This window comes from Erythrolamprus reginae, chromosome 7 (genome assembly GCF_031021105.1).
Source record: "Erythrolamprus reginae isolate rEryReg1 chromosome 7, rEryReg1.hap1, whole genome shotgun sequence".
NCBI lineage: Eukaryota > Metazoa > Chordata > Lepidosauria > Squamata > Dipsadidae > Erythrolamprus > Erythrolamprus reginae.
In genome coordinates, this window is record NC_091956.1 from 37699058 (window position 1) to 37716405 (window position 17348).

Consider the following 17348-nt stretch of genomic DNA (forward strand, 5'->3'; position numbering starts at 1 on the left):
AAGATCCTTCCTAGCACGCAGCGGATTGGATAGTGTTGTACAAATTCGGATTGAACCAAAGAGTAGTGAAGATACAATGGGGGCTACAGGTGGCGGAGGGGAAGAATCACTGGCTGTGAAGCCGAAACAACCACAGACTTCACAGGAGTTAATTTTGGAAACCCGACTTCGAGAACCAAACGAAGTTAAAAAATACTATAAATAAAGATGACACATGACTTGAAAATATTTTCAGTCAACATAAATGGATTGAACAACCCAAGGAAGAGAAATCAAGTATTAATTAAACTTATCAAACAAAAAGCTCAGATAAATATTTTACAAGAAGTTCATATTAAAAAATCAAAAAGAAGCCTTCTTAAAAACTCAAAACTGGGGAAATTATACACCAGTTTGGCTAATCAAAAGAAAAGAGGAGTAGCAATGTATATTGATGAATCAATTGAATCTAAAGAAATATATAATGATAATGATGGAAGGATGTTGATAGTGCAATTAGACTTAGAAACAAAACCACTTGCAATTGTCTCAATTTATGCACCAAATGATAATCAAAAACAATTTTATAAAGACTTGCATGAAAAAATTAATGAGTTATTAATTGAAAATATGATAATAATAGGGGATTTTAACGCAATTTCAGATGACCAAATGGATTATACTGGGAAAAGAAAAGAAAAGAAAAAAAAGGTAATCTTACCGGTGACATTCTGGAAAATGAGTTCAGAATTATCATTAAAAGATGTATGGCGAGAACGGCACTTAAAAGATAAACAATATACTTTTTACTCCAACCCACACAAGATTTGGTCTAGAATTGACATGGCCTGGGCCCCTACCCACATAATGGAACAAATTAGTAAAATAGAAATAGAGACAAATACCTGGGCAGACCACAACCCTTTATCTATATATTGGAAAGGTAAAAGGAAAATAAAGAATTGGTCAATGAACAGAATCATAATAAAAGACCCAGAGTATAAAAATTGGATAGAGAAAGAATTAGAGATTTTCTTAAAAATAAATAAAAATACTGATACTACCCCTCAAAATTTATGGGATACAACTAAGGCATATATACGTGGACTAACAATATCATTCATAGCAAAAAAAAATAAAGAGAAGAAAAATATTATGAAAAATTAGTAGAAGAACTTAAAAAATTAGAAATGTTAATGCAAAAAGAGGACAAGGACGATAAACTAAAAAACCAGAGGGAACTAATAAGACATAAATTGAGATTAATAGAACAAGAACCAATTGTAGAAAAGATAAAGAGAGCCAAACAAGAATATTTTGAGCACGCGAATAAACCTGGAAGATGGCTGGCATATAAATTAAGAAAAGAGAGAGAAAATAAAATTATAAAAAATTTGACAGACTCAAAAGGTATAATAAAACATATAATAGAAGATAAAAAAGAAATAGCATTGGAATTTTATAGACAATTATATAAGAAAGAAGAAATAAGTGAGGATTTAATTTTTAAATACTTGGAAAAAATAGAACTACCAGTTTTAACCGAAACACACAGCAAAGATTAAATAAACCCATTACAGACATGGAATTAAAACAATCTATAAAAAATCAAAAAAATAATAAAGTGACTGGTCCAGATGCAATACCAGCAGAATTTTATAAATTAGAGATAGAAATATTTTTCTCAAATATGCTTGAGACATATAATCAAATATTGACAGCAGGTAAACTACCAAAAACATGGTCAGAAACTTTAATAACTTTAATACATAAGGCTGATACGGAGAAAGAAAAAATTGCAAATTACAGACCTATTTCATTGTTGAACGTAGATTGTAAAATTTTTATATCAATATTTGATAATAGACTTAAAAGTATTATAAATAATATGATGCACAGTGATCAAAATGGATTCTTACCAGGAAGACAAATTAAAAATAATTTAAGAATAATAGTAAATACTTTGGAATATTATGAGCAGCATCCAGAAAAACAAATGGCACTTATTTTTTTAGATGCGAAAAAAGCATTCGATAATGTGGATTGGAATTTTATGAAAATACAATTAAACAAGATGGAAGTAGGAACAAATTTTTGTTGTTGTTGTTGTTGTGTTATTTCTAACCATTTATGTATTTTAATCCATATTTTTTTAATTTTAGGGCATGTCCACCACATATGATAATAAATTCCCTCATTTTGCTGACATTTCCAACATTTGGGATACGTATTTTTGTACATCTTTGCTAATCTTGCTTGCGGGAGATGCCACCTATAAAACATTTTATATACATTTTCTTTATGTCGATTTTATCAATTTATAATTCCAAGTCCAGATTTTCTTCCATTGATCCAAGTTTATACCCAAAATTCCTTCCCCAACTAATCATGCTTCCCTTAACAATTTCTACTTCCATTTTATAGTTTAATAAATATTTATATATTTTGGTTATAAATTTTCTTCCTGGTCCCAATAGTATGTTATCTAATTCTATTCTTTTTTTTGGCTATTCCTTCTTTCTTTATGTCTTCATTAAATTTAGATTTAATTTGATAATATGTCCACTAATCTAAAGTTTTACCTTTTTGTTTTATAGTTTCCAAATCTTCTAAATTTCCCTGTGGATCCAATATTTTTTCATATCTCACTATTTTTTGCAAATTTATTACATTTGGGTATGTACAGTAAGTGCCTCCATACTTGAGATCCATACAGGTACTTCTCTATAGTGACAAGATTTAATTTTTAACCAAATTCTGTGGCGATTCCCTAATTCTGTGATTGTAGAAATATGAATGTACTTTATGTTTCCCATACCATAAAAGACTGTGCCAGCCTATTTGCAATTCCTGTCCTTCTAAGGTTAATAATCTAATATTTTTTTTTAATGTTATTCATTCACTAATCCATTGTAATCCTGCTGCTTGATAATATAATTCTATATCTGGTACTCCAAATCCTCCTTGTCTTCTACTATCTTGCAAATCTTTTAATTTCACTCTCCCTTTTTTCTTTGCCCAAATGAATTTCCTTATCATTTTATTTAAGTCCTGAAAATATTTTTCATCTAATTTAATTGGGAAACTTTGAAATATGTAGGGTATGTTTGGAGTATGGACATTTTGATAGCTGAGATTCTTCCTAATAATGAAATTGGTAGTTTGTTCTAATGTTCTAATTCATTTGCTATTTGTTTACTTAATGTCACATAATTATCAGTTTTTAATGTTGCACATCTTGTAGATATAACTATTCCCAAACACTTGGTATTTTTAACTACTTGTATTCCCAGATGTCTCTCTAATTCTTGGTTCTGTTGATTATTCATATTTTAGTTATTATTTCAGTTTTAATTTTATTTATTTTCAGACCAGCTACTTTCCCAAATTCATTTATTTCTTGCAGTTTGTATTCCTGTTTTTTTATTTTGAAGCCTTGTACCCTGTTTCCCCGATAGTAAGACACCCCCGATTGTAAGACGTATCAGGGGTTTCAGGGGGGTTGGCTAATATAAGCCGTACCCCGAAAGTAAGACATATGTCTTACTTTCAGGGAAACACGGGGGTATTGCCGGGGGGGAGCCCGATGACATCGCTTCCAAGCTCCCCGCGCGCCCCCCCTCGCCTCGCTGCGGCGCCACCGCCTCTTCCCCGGCTTGGCAAAGCGAAGGACGGCGCTGGTCCGAAGCGAGCCGAGCGGGCAGCGGCTTGCAGCGAAGGCGCTCGTCCCAGCAACCGAGTCCTGCCGAGGCTTGGCTGCAAGCAGCCAGCGAGGCCGACCAGCTCCGAGGCGAGCGGTCGGAGCTGCGCCCTCCTTCGCCCGCCTCCTTTCCGGCAGGCAGGTGGGGCTGCCCAACTGCGCAGAGCGGCTCCTCCCCTCCAGACACACGCTTCCCCGACACGTGTCTGTGGCTCCACGCGTGCACGCCGCTTGGAGCCCTGAGGTTGAACTTGGAAAAGGGCTCACGAGGCTCCTGTCCCGCGGCTGCCCTTCTGGACTCTGGGGAGATGCCTTCGGGAACGCGACCCTTTCAATTTTTTTCCAATGTAAGACATACCCCGAAAGTAAGACGTAGTGGGGCTTTTGGGGGTAAAAAGAAAGTAAGACACTGTCTTACTTTCGGGGAAACACGGTATATGTGTATTTTGCCTAATTTGCTGTAATAAAGTTTCTAATGTAAATATAAAGGGGGATATAACTCTATTTAGTTTTGCAAAGAAAATGTTGTTTCATTTTACTGGAATTGTTTGGAAAAAATACAGAAATTTGGATAGTGTTGACACTTTAATAGTTTAATTTCTTCCAATTAGGGAAATGTGTAGTTTATTTCATTTTGCAAGTTGTTCTTCAGTCCTCTTTACTAATGTTTGGTAGTTATCTTCTTTAATTGTACTACATTTAGCTGCTAAAAATATCCCCAAATATTTGACTTTAACAATTTGAATTCCTAAAATTTTTCCTAGTTTTTAATTTTGTTCATATCTCATATTTTTGGTTATAATTTTGGTTTTCTGCTTATTAATTTTAAACCCTGCCACATTTCCATTATCACTGATCTCTTTTAATAATTGTAGTCTTGCCTGTAATGGTTCTTCTAATATGAAAACTAAATCATCCGCATATGCCTGTAATTTAAATTCCTGTCCTTTAATTTACAAACCAGTAATTTCTGAATTTCCCCTAATGTGTCTTAACATGGTTTCAAAGTAAAAAATAAAAAGCAAGGGGGATAGAGGACATTCCTGACATACTCCCTTCCAAATTTGAAATTTCTCAGTCAATTCTCCATTTACCATTATTTTTGCCAATTGTGTGTTATAAATTGTTTCTATCATCCTAATAAACTTAGTACCAAATTTCATTTGTTTTAGTAGTTTGGTTATAAATTCCCATTTCAGATTATCAAAAGCTTTCTTTGCACCCAAAAACATAAGTGCCAAGGATTTCTCTAGAGGAGTATCATAAAATGCAAGTGTATTAAGTATCATCCTTGTATTGTTTCAGATAAATCTGCCAGGTAGGAACCCGTTTTGATCCACATGTATCCATTCATTTAAAATTGGTTTATTCTATTTGCCATAATTGTCATGAATATGTTGTAGTCTGCGTTGAGTAATGAGATCTGTCTATAATTTTGTATTTTTTGTTTTTCTGAATTATCTTTTGGTATCAGAGTTATTAATGCTTCAGTCCAAGATTTTGGAATTTCCCCACAGTCTATAACCTCATTGAATGTGGATAATATTAGTTCTTGTGTTTCTCTTAGCTCTTTGTAGTATTCATTCGGAATCCCGTCTGGCCCTGGTGTTTTGTTATTTTTTTGTTTCTGAGTTGTGTTTTCTAATTCTATTGCTGTTATTTTTTTGTTCAATGATTCCTTATTCAGTTAATTCTCCTAAGTCTATTCTCTTTATGTATGCCTTCAGCTGTTCCTCATCTACTTCTTTCTTGTAGAGTTCTTTAAAATATTCTACCACTATTTTTTTCTTTGTTTCTATTGTAAATTGCTTGTCTCCATTTCCATCTTCTAATTGTATATATCTTTCTTCTTTTCGTTTTTTAATTTATATGCCAACCATCTGTCCACTTTATTCGCATTTTCAAATTAATTTTGCTTGGCCATTCTAATTTGTGAGGCTATTTCTTCTTGAACCAGTAAATTAATTTTGTGCTTTAAATTATCTCTAATTCCTCATTCTGTGGGGTTTTTTGCATTTCCTTTTCTATGTGTTGAATTTTATTTTGACACTCTTCCATGTGTTTATTTTTAATTTTCTTTTTCCTAGCTGTGTATGCAATAGTTAGACCCCTAATATATGCTTTCGTGGCATCCCACAAATTTTGAGTTGTCGTTTCTTCATTCCAATTATCCTGTAAAAAGTACTTCAATTCTTCCTTCATATATTTAATATATTGTAGTCACCGTTCCCTGTAAGCTGCGCACGTGAGCGCGCGCGCGCTCCAAAATACCCCCGCACGCACCCTTTTCCTCGGCCGCACACTCCCTATCCCCCTGCCAGCCCGCGGGGGGGCGGGCGGGGAGCCGTGGGCAGTAGAAGGGAGCCGCGGCCACACCTGCCTCTCCATGATGCCTCCGGCCCCCTCGCGCTCCTGGCCTCTCGGCCCTGCCCCCCAACCGCCCGGCCTCTTTCTCCTCCGCTGCAAGAGGGGGGACATGCATTCTCCGGAGGCTGGCGGGCGCGCGGGCCGGCGGGCGCTCTTCCCATCTCCCTGCCTGCGCGCCCGCCCAGAACATTCAAAGTAAGAGCGAAGGGTTTTCTTACTTTGAATGTTCCGGGCGGGTGGGCTGGCAGGGAGATTTGGGGAGCGCGCGCCGGCTGCCCCCCGAACACCTGGCCGCACACCCGCTGCTCGCTGCCCACTCCGCCTCTCTTTCTCCTCCGCTGCAACACAGCACCCGGCCACGCTCCGCCTCCCGGGAGCCCAGCTGAAAACAAAATGGCTCCAAAAGTCGGCTGGGATACCGGGAGGCGGAGCGTGGCCGGGCACCGTGTCTTTGCCTCCGAGCGCCGCCTCCGCCCGGCCGAAAACAAAACGGCTCCAAAAGTCAGCCGGGCTCCCGTAAGGCGGTGCGCGGCTACTTCCTCTTCGCTGCAGAGCCGCACGGAGGCGAAGACACGGCGCCCACCCACACTCTGCCTCCCAGGACCCCGGCTGACTTTTGGAGCCGTTTTGTTTTCAGCCGGGCGGAAGCGGCACGCGGAGGCGAAGACACGGTGCCCGGCCATGCTCCACCTCCCGGGAGCCCAGCTGAAAACAAAATGGCTCCAAAAGTCGGCTGGGCTCCCAGGAGGCGGAGCTTGGCCGGGCGCCGTGTCTTCGCCTCCGCGCGCCGCCTCCGCCCAGCCGAAAACAAAACGGCTCCAAAAGTCAGCCGGGCTCCCGGGAAGCGGTGCGCGGCTGCTTCCTCTTTGCTGCAGAGCCGCCGGGCAGAGGCGAAGACAACGGCGCCCTCCACTCTCTCTCCATCTCTCTCTCTCTCTCTCTTTCTCTGTTGCCGGCATGGTGAACGAGAGAGAAAGAGAGAGAGAAAGGAGGGGAGAGAGAATGAGAAAGAAAGCAAGAGAGAAAGACAGGGAAAGAAAGCAAGAGAGAAAGAGAGGGGGGAAGGAGGGGGAGGGAAAGACATAGAGGGAGGGAAGGAGGGAGAGAGAAAGAACAAAAAAGAGAGGAAGGAAGGAAGAGAGAAAGGAAGAGGGATGGAGAGAGAGGGAATGAAAGATGAAGGAAGGGAGAGAGAAAGGGGGAGGGAGAGATAGAAAGGATGGAGAAGGGGGTAGTTAGGGAGAGGAAAAAGGAAGGGCTTGGAGAAAGGCAGGGGGAAAGAAAGATAGAAAGGAAAGAGGGAGGGAGAGATAGAAAGGAAAGAGGGAGGGAGGAAAGAGGGAGGGAGAGATAGAAAGGAAAGAGGGAGGGAGAGATAGAAAGGAAAGAGGGAGGGAAAGATAGAAAGAAAAGAGGGAGGGAGAGATAGAAAGGAAAGTGGGAGGGAGGAAAGAGGGAGGAAGACATAGAAAGGATAGAATTATGGATGCAAGAACTTGCTCATGTGTGATAGCGCACGCCCACACTTACTTTATTTATTTATTTATTTATTTATTTATTTATTTATACTTACATGCCGCCCAGTGCCAAAGGGACTGCCGCTCAGACACTATACTTTTCCGCTCACCCCGAAAAAAAATTAGAGGGAACACTGATTGTAGTTATTTTCTTTTGTCAAGGATTGATTCATTGTCCATCTTTAATATTCCCTTTTTGGTTCTTTTAATGTTAATATTATTGGGTCTTGCTTTTATCACAAGCTCCAGTCCACCATTTCACCTTTCCAGTCTCCCATCCTCTGTTCCATTCACGCTGTCATTTAGCACACATTCACCCATGTTTCGCCATCAGCTTCCGTCATCAACTTTCACTCGCTATTCGCTATCTACTCCCATCCACTCGATCGCCGCTTGGTTTCATTCAGGAGAATCACTTTTACAGCTTTCCTTCTCTGAACTATTCCACTAGGATTTTACAGGTGAAAAGTTTAGCTGGTTAAATCAGCTCCGCTGGTGCCCACCACTTCAATTTTCTTCTTCCTCCCCAGATGTAGGTTCAGTGCGCCGTATCTTTGGATCGAACAAAAACTTCAGTTTCTTTCCCGTCCAATAACAGGGGTTTCCATTTGCCACAATGGGGGTTTGCACTTCCACCCGCTGCCTTAAGCTATCCCTTTATTCTGCTCTCCCCCCTGAGGAATTGCATTACCAATTATACAATTTCGGAATGGAAAAATTCAAGCATAGTCCAGCAGCTGCTAGGCTTTGCATCGCGTTGCCATGGTGCCACCCCGGAAGTCCTCCTTTTTCTCAACAGGAAGTATCTATAACTGTGATACAAACTGCTATTTTCAACTGAATATACACAATATAAAGCAAGCAACATCTGTTTCAGAGAGCTATTAAGGATACATCTCATTCATAAGAAACTACTGTCCTATCACACTGCCCAAAATAAACCTTGATCTGCAAAATGATTGTTCAAATAAATTTCATTTATCTATTCACATCTTCATATTCAGTTAGTTAGGTTGTAAATTATTATTTTTAAATATTCTAGGAAAATCAACATTAACCTATGGTAGTTTATAATTCTTTATCCATACCTGTGCACCATAGATATATTTGTCCAGCATCTTGCTTCCTATTGTTTGGCCTCCAATATCCCATACATGAAGAGTAACATTTATATTTCCTGAAAAGAGGGAAAGAGGGGGGGAAACTGATGTATAAGGCATAGCTTGGTTACAGAATCAGATATAAATAATCTTTACAATACTGAAACACTATACAATATACAGTGGTACCTCTACTTAGGAACGCTTCTACTGACAAACATTTCAAGATGCGGACCTAGTGTTTAAGATTTTATTTGCCTCTACTTCTGAACCATTTTCTACTTACGAACCCTCGCTTCTCTCTCAGCTACTGCTGCTCCTGCGAGCAGCAGCCAAAACAAGTGCTTTTAAGTTTGCAGGCTCTAAGGATCGCAAAGGAACTGGAGCCAGGCTTTCCTATGCAGGGTTTCTAACCCCCTCCCCCCATCCCTTCTCCTACTATGACAGCAAAGCGTGAAGACGTCAGAGTAGAGAACAGCACATCCGAGGAGCTCTCCACAGCCGCCCATCTCACTGCCAGTTTCCCCTCTCACCCATCTGAGCCCCATCTGCACCAAAAGCCACGCCACGCCCGCCCAGGAGCCCCCACTGCCAGGAAGGGTTGGCAGGGAGGGAGCTCGAGCCACTGCCAGGACAGGTTGGTGGTTCGGGCCGGGATCTCAAGCTGCTGCCAGGAGAGAAGAAAGGCAGCACAGGGAAGCAAAAGAGAGAGGGAGGGAGGGGCAGTGGGGGAAGACCCAGGGAGGCTTCCAGAGGAGCTTACAGTGGACCTTCCAGAGGCTGCTGGGCAGGTGGGGGGGGAGCCTCTATAGCCCCCCCCCCCGGGAGTCACCAAGGGGAGGCAGATGGTCAGTCTGGCATCCCTCCCTCCCTCCTTCCCTCCTTCCCTCCTTCCCTCCTTCCCTCCTTCCTTCCTTCCTTCCTTCCTTCCTTCCTTCCTTCCTTCCTTGGAGCAGCCGAAACTTCAATGGGCTCTTCCCTGCTGCAGATCCTGAGGCTTCGGTGCCACAAACCCCCCACCTTCCGTGGAGAAAGTCGAATCCTCCGCTGGTGTCCCCCTCTGCTCAAGCCCCTGCAATGCCAAAGGGGTTTTTTTCTCCACCCAGCTTCTCTTCCCGTTTGACAGGGGACTTTATCTCGAAGCCCAGAAGGTGAGGGCACTTTTCTTTTTAGTCTCCTGAAAGAAACACCTGGGATCTTCCAGCTGGAAGAATTCAAATAAAGCTGCCAGGCATTCTGTCAAATCTTCCCTCGCTTCCTTTGAAGGAGGGTGGGGGTAGGGAGGGCAGACGGGAGGTAAGCGGGGAGAGCCCGGCAGAGAGGAGGTGGCGGGGGGTGTAATCTCCGCACCCAGGAAAGAACACAGCGAGCCACCCTCAGAAGAAACGGCCGAGGTGAAGCTCTCACTGGCGGACCCAGACTGCACAGGTGTTTCTTTCAGAGAACAGAAAATGCTCCCTTGGATCCAGGCTGCCCAGATCGAAGGGAGGGCTTCTTTTCTCTGGGAGCTGGGAGACTTTCTCTCTCGTTGGGAACCCCACTTTGGCTTCTGCCCTCCTTGACAGCCCTGCTTCTCCTTTTCCTCCCCTTCTTTTCTCCTCCTCCTCCTCCTCCTTTCTTCCTCCTCCTTTCTTTCTCTTCTACCTCCACCTGGCATCCAAACGACTGCCCCCTTCCTCCTCTCCCTCCACGGTTCCCCCCTCCACCCAAGGTTGCTCACTCATTTGCTGGCATGCAGGGCTGGGAAGGCAATCACTCTTCCCCGGCTGTGTCTTCTGCAGTGCCGTAGGGCAGCACTGGCACAGCTTGGGGAAGGAAGGAAGGGGCTTTGGGAGGAGGTGGAGAAGTTTATTACGGGATTTTTTTTCCTCCTCTTCCTTCTCCTTCTCCTCCCCCCCTTCTCCTTCTCCTCCCCCCCTTCTCCTTCTCCTCCCCCCCTTCTCCTTCTCTTCCTCCTCCTCCTTTCTCTTCCTCCCTCACCGGCATCCATATGACTGCCCCCGGGATATCCCCTTTGCTTGCCTTAAATCCTGCTATTAAAGTGCCTCAGAAGCCAAGGGAGGGGGGGAAAAGAGACCTGGCCATGCAGTTTGGAAGGGGGGGGTTGTCTCGCTATAGAACTGGGTCTGCGGGGCAGGGCTGTGGTCCTGAGATGCAGGGTGTTCATTCTGCCTCCTCCTCCATCTTCTCCCTGCCAGCTCGCATGCACCCTCATCCCGAGCAGCTGCGCTTCCTCCCACTGATCAAGAACCCTTTTCACTTTTTTTTTGGCCTCTAGTTTGTTCCGTGGGGGAACGGGATCAATAGGAGGAGGAGGGTACGCATCTCTCTTTGCTTCTACTTCTGCTTTCACCACTTCTTCCAATTAAGACAGTTCTCGACCCTGGAGGGGGGGAGGGGGGGATTTGTCACCCACGCACACATGTTTGTGTGTGCTGTCACTTTTCATTGGGGAATCCAGGCAATGGCAGTCACAAGGCAGAGTAATCCCTGGGCTCGGGTTCGTAAATAGAAAATGGTTTGGAAGTAGAGGCAAAAAAATCTTAAACACCAGGTTCGTATCTCGAAAAGTTTGTTAGTAGAGGCGTTCATAAGTAGAGGTACTACTGTACAGATAGTTTAAAAAGTAAGATATTTGGAGATTCAAATTCAACACTTAAAGAAGATAATTATATAAAGTTAAAAAAATAAATTGAGAAAGGTTTGGAGAAATGGAAAACTGCATTAATTAAGATAAATATATTACCACGTTTACTTATCCTATTCTCAACAATACCAATTAAAATAGATTAAAATAGATATTTACTATTACTGAATATCCAAAAATATACTTCTTAATCATATGTATATACAGAGGGTGGACAAAAAAATGGAAACACTGTGAAAAATCATCAAAATACAGTGATCCCCCGGTTATTGCGTCCCCGACCATTGCGAACAGGGTAATTCGCGATTTTTCAACCCGGAAGTCAAAACACCATCTGCGCGTGCGTGCCCTTTTTTCTATGGGCACGCATGCGTAGATGGTGCCCGGCAGATCAGCTGCTGGGCGGCTTCCCTGGGTCTTCCCCCTCTTGCTGGCGGGAGGGCGAGCAGCGGGCATCAGCAAGGAGTTTCCCCACCGCCCACGCAAACTCCTCGCTGCCGCCCGCCCTTCGCCCGCCCACACCGTTCATTCTCGCGGCCAGAGCGAGCGCGGACAAGCCGTTCGCTGGCGCTAGCTCTCGCCTGCCTGCCCGCTAGCGAGGAGCCGCCTGCCTGCCCGCTAGCGAGGAGCCAAAGATTGGGGGCGAGGCGGCTGTTTTAAAACGTCGCCACCGGCATGGGGGGTTTGCCAGCACCCCCCGGACCCCCAACCCGGGTTTGGGGGGCTGCTAGGAAGCCCCCCATGCCGGCGGGGACGTTTTAAAACACCCGCGCGACTTTCCAATGAGTCCCGAAGACAAACGCGTTGTCTTCGGGACTCATTGGAAAGTCGCGCGGGTGTTTTAAAACATCCCCGCCGACATGGGGGGCTTGCTAGCACACCCCCAAACCCGGGTTGGGGGCTCGGGGGTGTGCTAACGAGCCCATGTCGGCGGGGATGTTTTAAAACACCCGCGCGACTTTCCAATGAGTCCCGAAGACAAACGCGTTGTCTTCAGGACTCATTGGAAAGTCGTGCGGGTGTTTTAAAACATCCCCGCCGACATGGGGGGCTCGAAAGCACACCCCCGAACCCCCAACCCGGGTTAGGGGGGTGCTAGCGAGCCCCCCATGTCGGCGGGGACGTTTTAAAACACCCGCACCGCCCCCAATCTTCGGCTCCTCGCTAGCGCTGCGGAAGTAAAAACACCATCTGCACATGCGCAGATGGTGTTTTTACTTCCGCAGCGCTACTTCGTGAAAACCCGCTCGTTCCGCGGGGTCCTGGAACGGAACCCTCGCAACGAGCGGGGGATCACTGTATCTTTTAATATGGGGTAGGTCCACCTTTTGCGGCAAATGCAGCCTCAATTCTCTGAGGTATTGATTCATACAAACTGAGAATTGCTTCCAAAGGAATTTTAGCCCATTCTTCAGTTAAAGCATCCTCCAGTTCTTTTAGAGACAATTGTGGTGAAAATCGACTTCTTACTTGAATCTCTAAAATCGACCATAAATGCTCAATAATGTTGGGGTCTGGTGTTTGTGGTGGTCAGATGAGATGCTGAACTTCATTAGAATGTTCCTCGTGCCATTCATTAACAATTCTTACTCTATGGATTGGTGCATTATCATCTTGAAAGATGGCATCCCTCTCTGGAAATAGTTCTTGAACCATAGGATGAATTTGGTCGGCCAAAATTCCTAAATAGTGTATTGCTGTTAATTCTTCCATGAAGGGAAATCATTGGCCCGGCGGATTTGCAAGAAATAGCACCCCAAATAATCACTGAACCCCCGCCATGTTTGACGGATGGGAGAAGGCAGTCTGGATGAAATAATTCTTTTAGCTGTTTCCAGATGTAAACACGGCCGGAGGTTGGAAAAAAAGTAAATGATTCGTCAGAGAAAATCACATTTTGCCACTGCTCGAGAGACCATTTCTGGTGGTTTCTACACCACTCTAAACACTTTGAAACATTTGTCTTTGAGAGCAGAGGTTTTATAATTGCAGCTCTTCCATGGAATCCAGATTTGTGAAGCTCCCTTTGAACAGTTTTTGTGGAAACTGGGTTCTGTACGTGTCTATTGAGCTCTGCAGTGATTTTAGGAGCTGCAGTCTTGCGATCCACTCTAACAATTCGCTTTAGAGTCTGACAGTCTCTCTCAGACAACTTTGACTTTCAACCAGACCTGTGCTTGGCTGAGGACGTTTTCCCTTCTCTTTCAAAAGCAGTCATTACTTTTGAGACCTTACCTCTTGAAACGCCATACATTCAGGCACTTTCTGTTACACTAGTGCCTGCCATTCAAGCACCTCTTTGAAAGTCTGAGAGGTCTGCCATTTCTACAAGGTTATAACCAATTTCCTTAAATTTCTGTAAAAAAAAGGTGGTTTAAAAAAACATCAAATAACAGACTTTTTTAAAAAAAACATTAAAATGTCAAGTTTTGATTGATTTGAACATGTTCAAACATTTGTCCACCCCATGTATATATGCAATATATGTGCATACCTATTACACACAGGCACACAAAAATATAATTATCTACTATATAAACTGTATGTGTATGCACACACACACACACACACACACACATGCACAGCTCTTCACATTCAACCTCATTTATTGTGATAGGAAAAATATACCCAGATTCCACATTTTGCCACACATTTAACCATAGCTTCTGTACATTAGAACATTACACATTTCTTTAGATGTACATCCTAGCTTGCACATCACGGTTACAGCTAGGAAATGTCATGGAGGGGAGGAGAGGGAAGGAAATGACCACAATTGAGCCCAAAATTTGATTGCTAAGCAATCCGGGCTCTGGGCTCAAGCTGCTGCTGCTCAATGCCAAATCAGTAATAAACAAAGCTCTCCTCATCCGGGATTTGATCCTGGATGAGGAGGCCGATTTGGCATGTGTGACTGAAACTTGGCTGGGTCCAGAGGGAGGAGTTCCTCTCTCGGAAATATGCCCAGCTGGGTTTCAGATATGGCATCAGCCTCGACCCCAGGGAAGGGGGGGAGTGGCTATGGTAGCCAAGGAGAACCTTCGCCTGTGTAGACTCGTTGCCCGAGATTGCGGGTTGTGAGTCATTCCTTGTGAGGTTGGATTTAGGGGTTCAGGTGGGCTTATTACTCACGTACCTGCCTCCCAGCTGCGTGTCAACAGCCCTGCCTGTGCTGCTCGAGGAGGTGGCCGGGTTGGCAGTGGAGTTCCCCAGACTCATTGTCCTGGGGGACTTCAATCTGCCCTCACTCGGCGGCTCCTCTGGATTAGCACAGGAGTTCATGGCCACCATGACAGCCATGGACCTGACTCCAGCAGTTCAGGGTCTGACTCACGAGGGTGGACACACACCCGACATGATATTCCTCTCGGAGCACTTGAATAATGATCCGAGACTAAGGGGCTTAGAAGCATTGCCTTTGTCATGGTCAGACCATTTTCCACTGCGGCTTGATTTCCTGGCTCGAATATTCCCCCGCAGGGAGGCAGAACCGATTAGGAGGTTCCGCCCCAGATACCTTGAGGGCTTTCAGAGGGCGCTTGTGGTTTTACCAGATTCACTCGTCCACAGCTTGGCAGAATCTCTTGCTGAGACCGGGAACAAGGCTGCAGCGGAGGCTCTCGACTGATTTGCGCCATTGCGACCTCTCTGTGGCACTAGACCCCGTAGAGCTCCGTTGTTCAACAAGGAGCTCCGGGAATTGAAACGCCAGAAGTGTCGTCTAGAGAAGCAATGGAGGAAGAGTAAGTCTGAATCCGACCAAACACCTGTAAGAGCTTTTATTAAGACCTACAAAGTGGCGCTCAAGGCGGCAAGATGCGCGTACCATGCCGCCTTGATTGCATCAGCGGAATCCCGCCCGGCCGCTCTGTTTAGGGTGACCCGCTCCCTTCTAAATCATGGGGGAGTTGGGGAGCCCTTGCAGGGTAGTACCAAGGAATTTAACTCATTTTTCGCTGATAAAGTTGCTTGGATCTGGGCTGATCTTGACTCCAATTGCATAGCAGTATCGGCTGACAATGAGTCAGTCGAGGTGACTGGGGCTAAATGTCTTTGTCCATCAGTCTGGGAGGAGTTTGACTTGGTGACACCTGATGAAGTGGACAAGGCCATTGGAGCTGTAAGTTCCGCCACCTGTGTACTGGATCTGTGTCCCTCTTGGTTATTTTTGGCCAGCCGAGATGTGACACAGAGCTGGGCCCAGGAGATTGTCAACGCCTCCTTGGGGAGGGGGTTCTTTCCGGCCCTTTATAAGGAGGCATTTGTGTGCCCCCTCCTCAAGAAGCCTTCCCTGGACCCAGCCGTGTTTAATAACTACCATCCAGTCTCCAACCTTCCCTTTATAGGGAAGGTTGTTGAGAAGGTGGTGGCGCTCCAAATCCAGCGGCCCTTAGAAGAAGCCGATTATCGACTTCCAGGGCGGGGCAAGGCCGGTGCGACGTGCAAATTTGGGGCTCCAGATTTGCACTCAAAGTTTTTGTTCGTTAGCCGTGATAACGGAGACAGTTGCTCACGGTCGAGGGTGCTGAAGAGAGGGGAAGTCTCAAGCAAGGGGGGGCGTGCAAATCCCCCCCGGCGGAGAGGCGGATCCCTGTGAACGGACGGGAAAAAAAGTTGTGGTTTACCCTCAACCCAAAGGCCCAGCACGCTAAATTGTCATCAGGGAGTCGAAGCCACAGTCGGTGTAATCAGCGGAATCGGTGGAGCGCAATAGCAACCCATCGTTATTTTAAACCAGACGGTGTTGAGGCTACTTTTTTCGAGTGTTGTGAGTCTCCTGGAGTGCGGTAAAGCGGCGATCGTTGTGTGCAGAGCACAAGCAGAAGAAAGGAAAAGGAAGTTGGAGTGAGTAAGAGGAAGTGAATGGCGGATGCTACACTGTGAGAGTTAGAAACAGCAGAGAGGAAGGAGGTGAGGAAAGGCGTCCCGGCTCGATCTCAGTGTGTTTGCTGGCAGGTGGAGCAGCAAAGTAGAAGAACGGCGCTTATCCAGAGAGAGGAGTGGTGGTGGAAATAAACACTGAGGAGAAAGAAGACGCGGAGGGCGAAGGAAAAAGAAGGAACTCGGAGTGGCGGAGTGGCGGTATAATGGGCGCTGTCTGAAGAGCGCGAAGTAAAAGAAAGAAAAAGGAAGGAATAGAAAGAGAGAGCGGAGAGAGCAAAAGCAGAAGGAAGATTTGCTGATTTATTTTGCCTCTTTTTGAGGCCGGGAGAGCAATCGGGGGGTTTTGAAACAGCTGCGAAGTGGTGGAAAGCGGCGGAAGCGGCGGAAGGACAACGCAGAAGGAAACAAAAGCCGGGGAGAAGGGAGACCATTTACAACAGGTGTCGAGGGGCGACGAGGGGCGACGAGGAACTCACGAAAGAAGAAAGACAAACATCTTAGCTCAGCCGGGAAAGTGGAAATCTTATTACTTATCTACTACTCTTAGACTGTTTTCAATTTTTAGTTTTTTCTCTTACTTCTTACTTGTCAATAAAACTTGTTTACTTATTAATTAATATATCTTAAACATCTTAAATATCCTAAATATCATAAATCTTCTTAATCTTTAACCTCTATTACTAACTGTTAATTAATTGTGAACATTATTAATTATTAATAGATTTAATAGATTTGATTAATAGATTAATAGATTTAATAGATTTGATAATTAGTATTTAGTATTTGATAATTAGCGTTCGGCTTCAGGAGACAGCTGCGAAGCGGCGCGCGTGTTTTAAAAGGTTGCAGCCGGCCCGGGGGGCTTGCCAGCACCCCCCCGAGCCCCCCAGGCCGGCTGCAACCTTTTAAAACACGCGCGCCGCTTCGCAGCTGTCTCCTGAAGCCGAACGCGGAAGTTAGCGTTCGGCTTCAGGAGACAGCTGCGAAGCGGCGCGCGTGTTTTAAAAGGTTGCAGCCGGCCTGGGGGGCTCGGGGGGGTGCTGGCAAGCCCCCCAGGCCAGCTGCGACCTTTTAAAACACGCGCGCCGCTTCGCAGCTGTCTCCTGAAGCCGAACGCTAACTTCCGCGTTCGGCGGCAGCGGGTTTTTTTGTTG

At 44.9% G+C, this 17348-nt stretch overlaps 1 protein-coding gene across 2 annotated transcripts in view; it reads right to left on the reverse strand.

The window, feature by feature from the left end:
• RAB28 (RAB28, member RAS oncogene family) overlaps positions 1 to 17348 on the reverse strand; it is a 326361-nt gene that overhangs the window by 227988 nt on the left and 81025 nt on the right. For both annotated transcript variants that reach the window (XM_070757348.1, XM_070757350.1), the window contains exon 3: positions 8652 to 8740. In XM_070757348.1, the coding sequence (XP_070613449.1) occupies positions 8652 to 8740 (89 nt within the window). The remainder of the gene's footprint in view (positions 1 to 8651; positions 8741 to 17348) is intronic.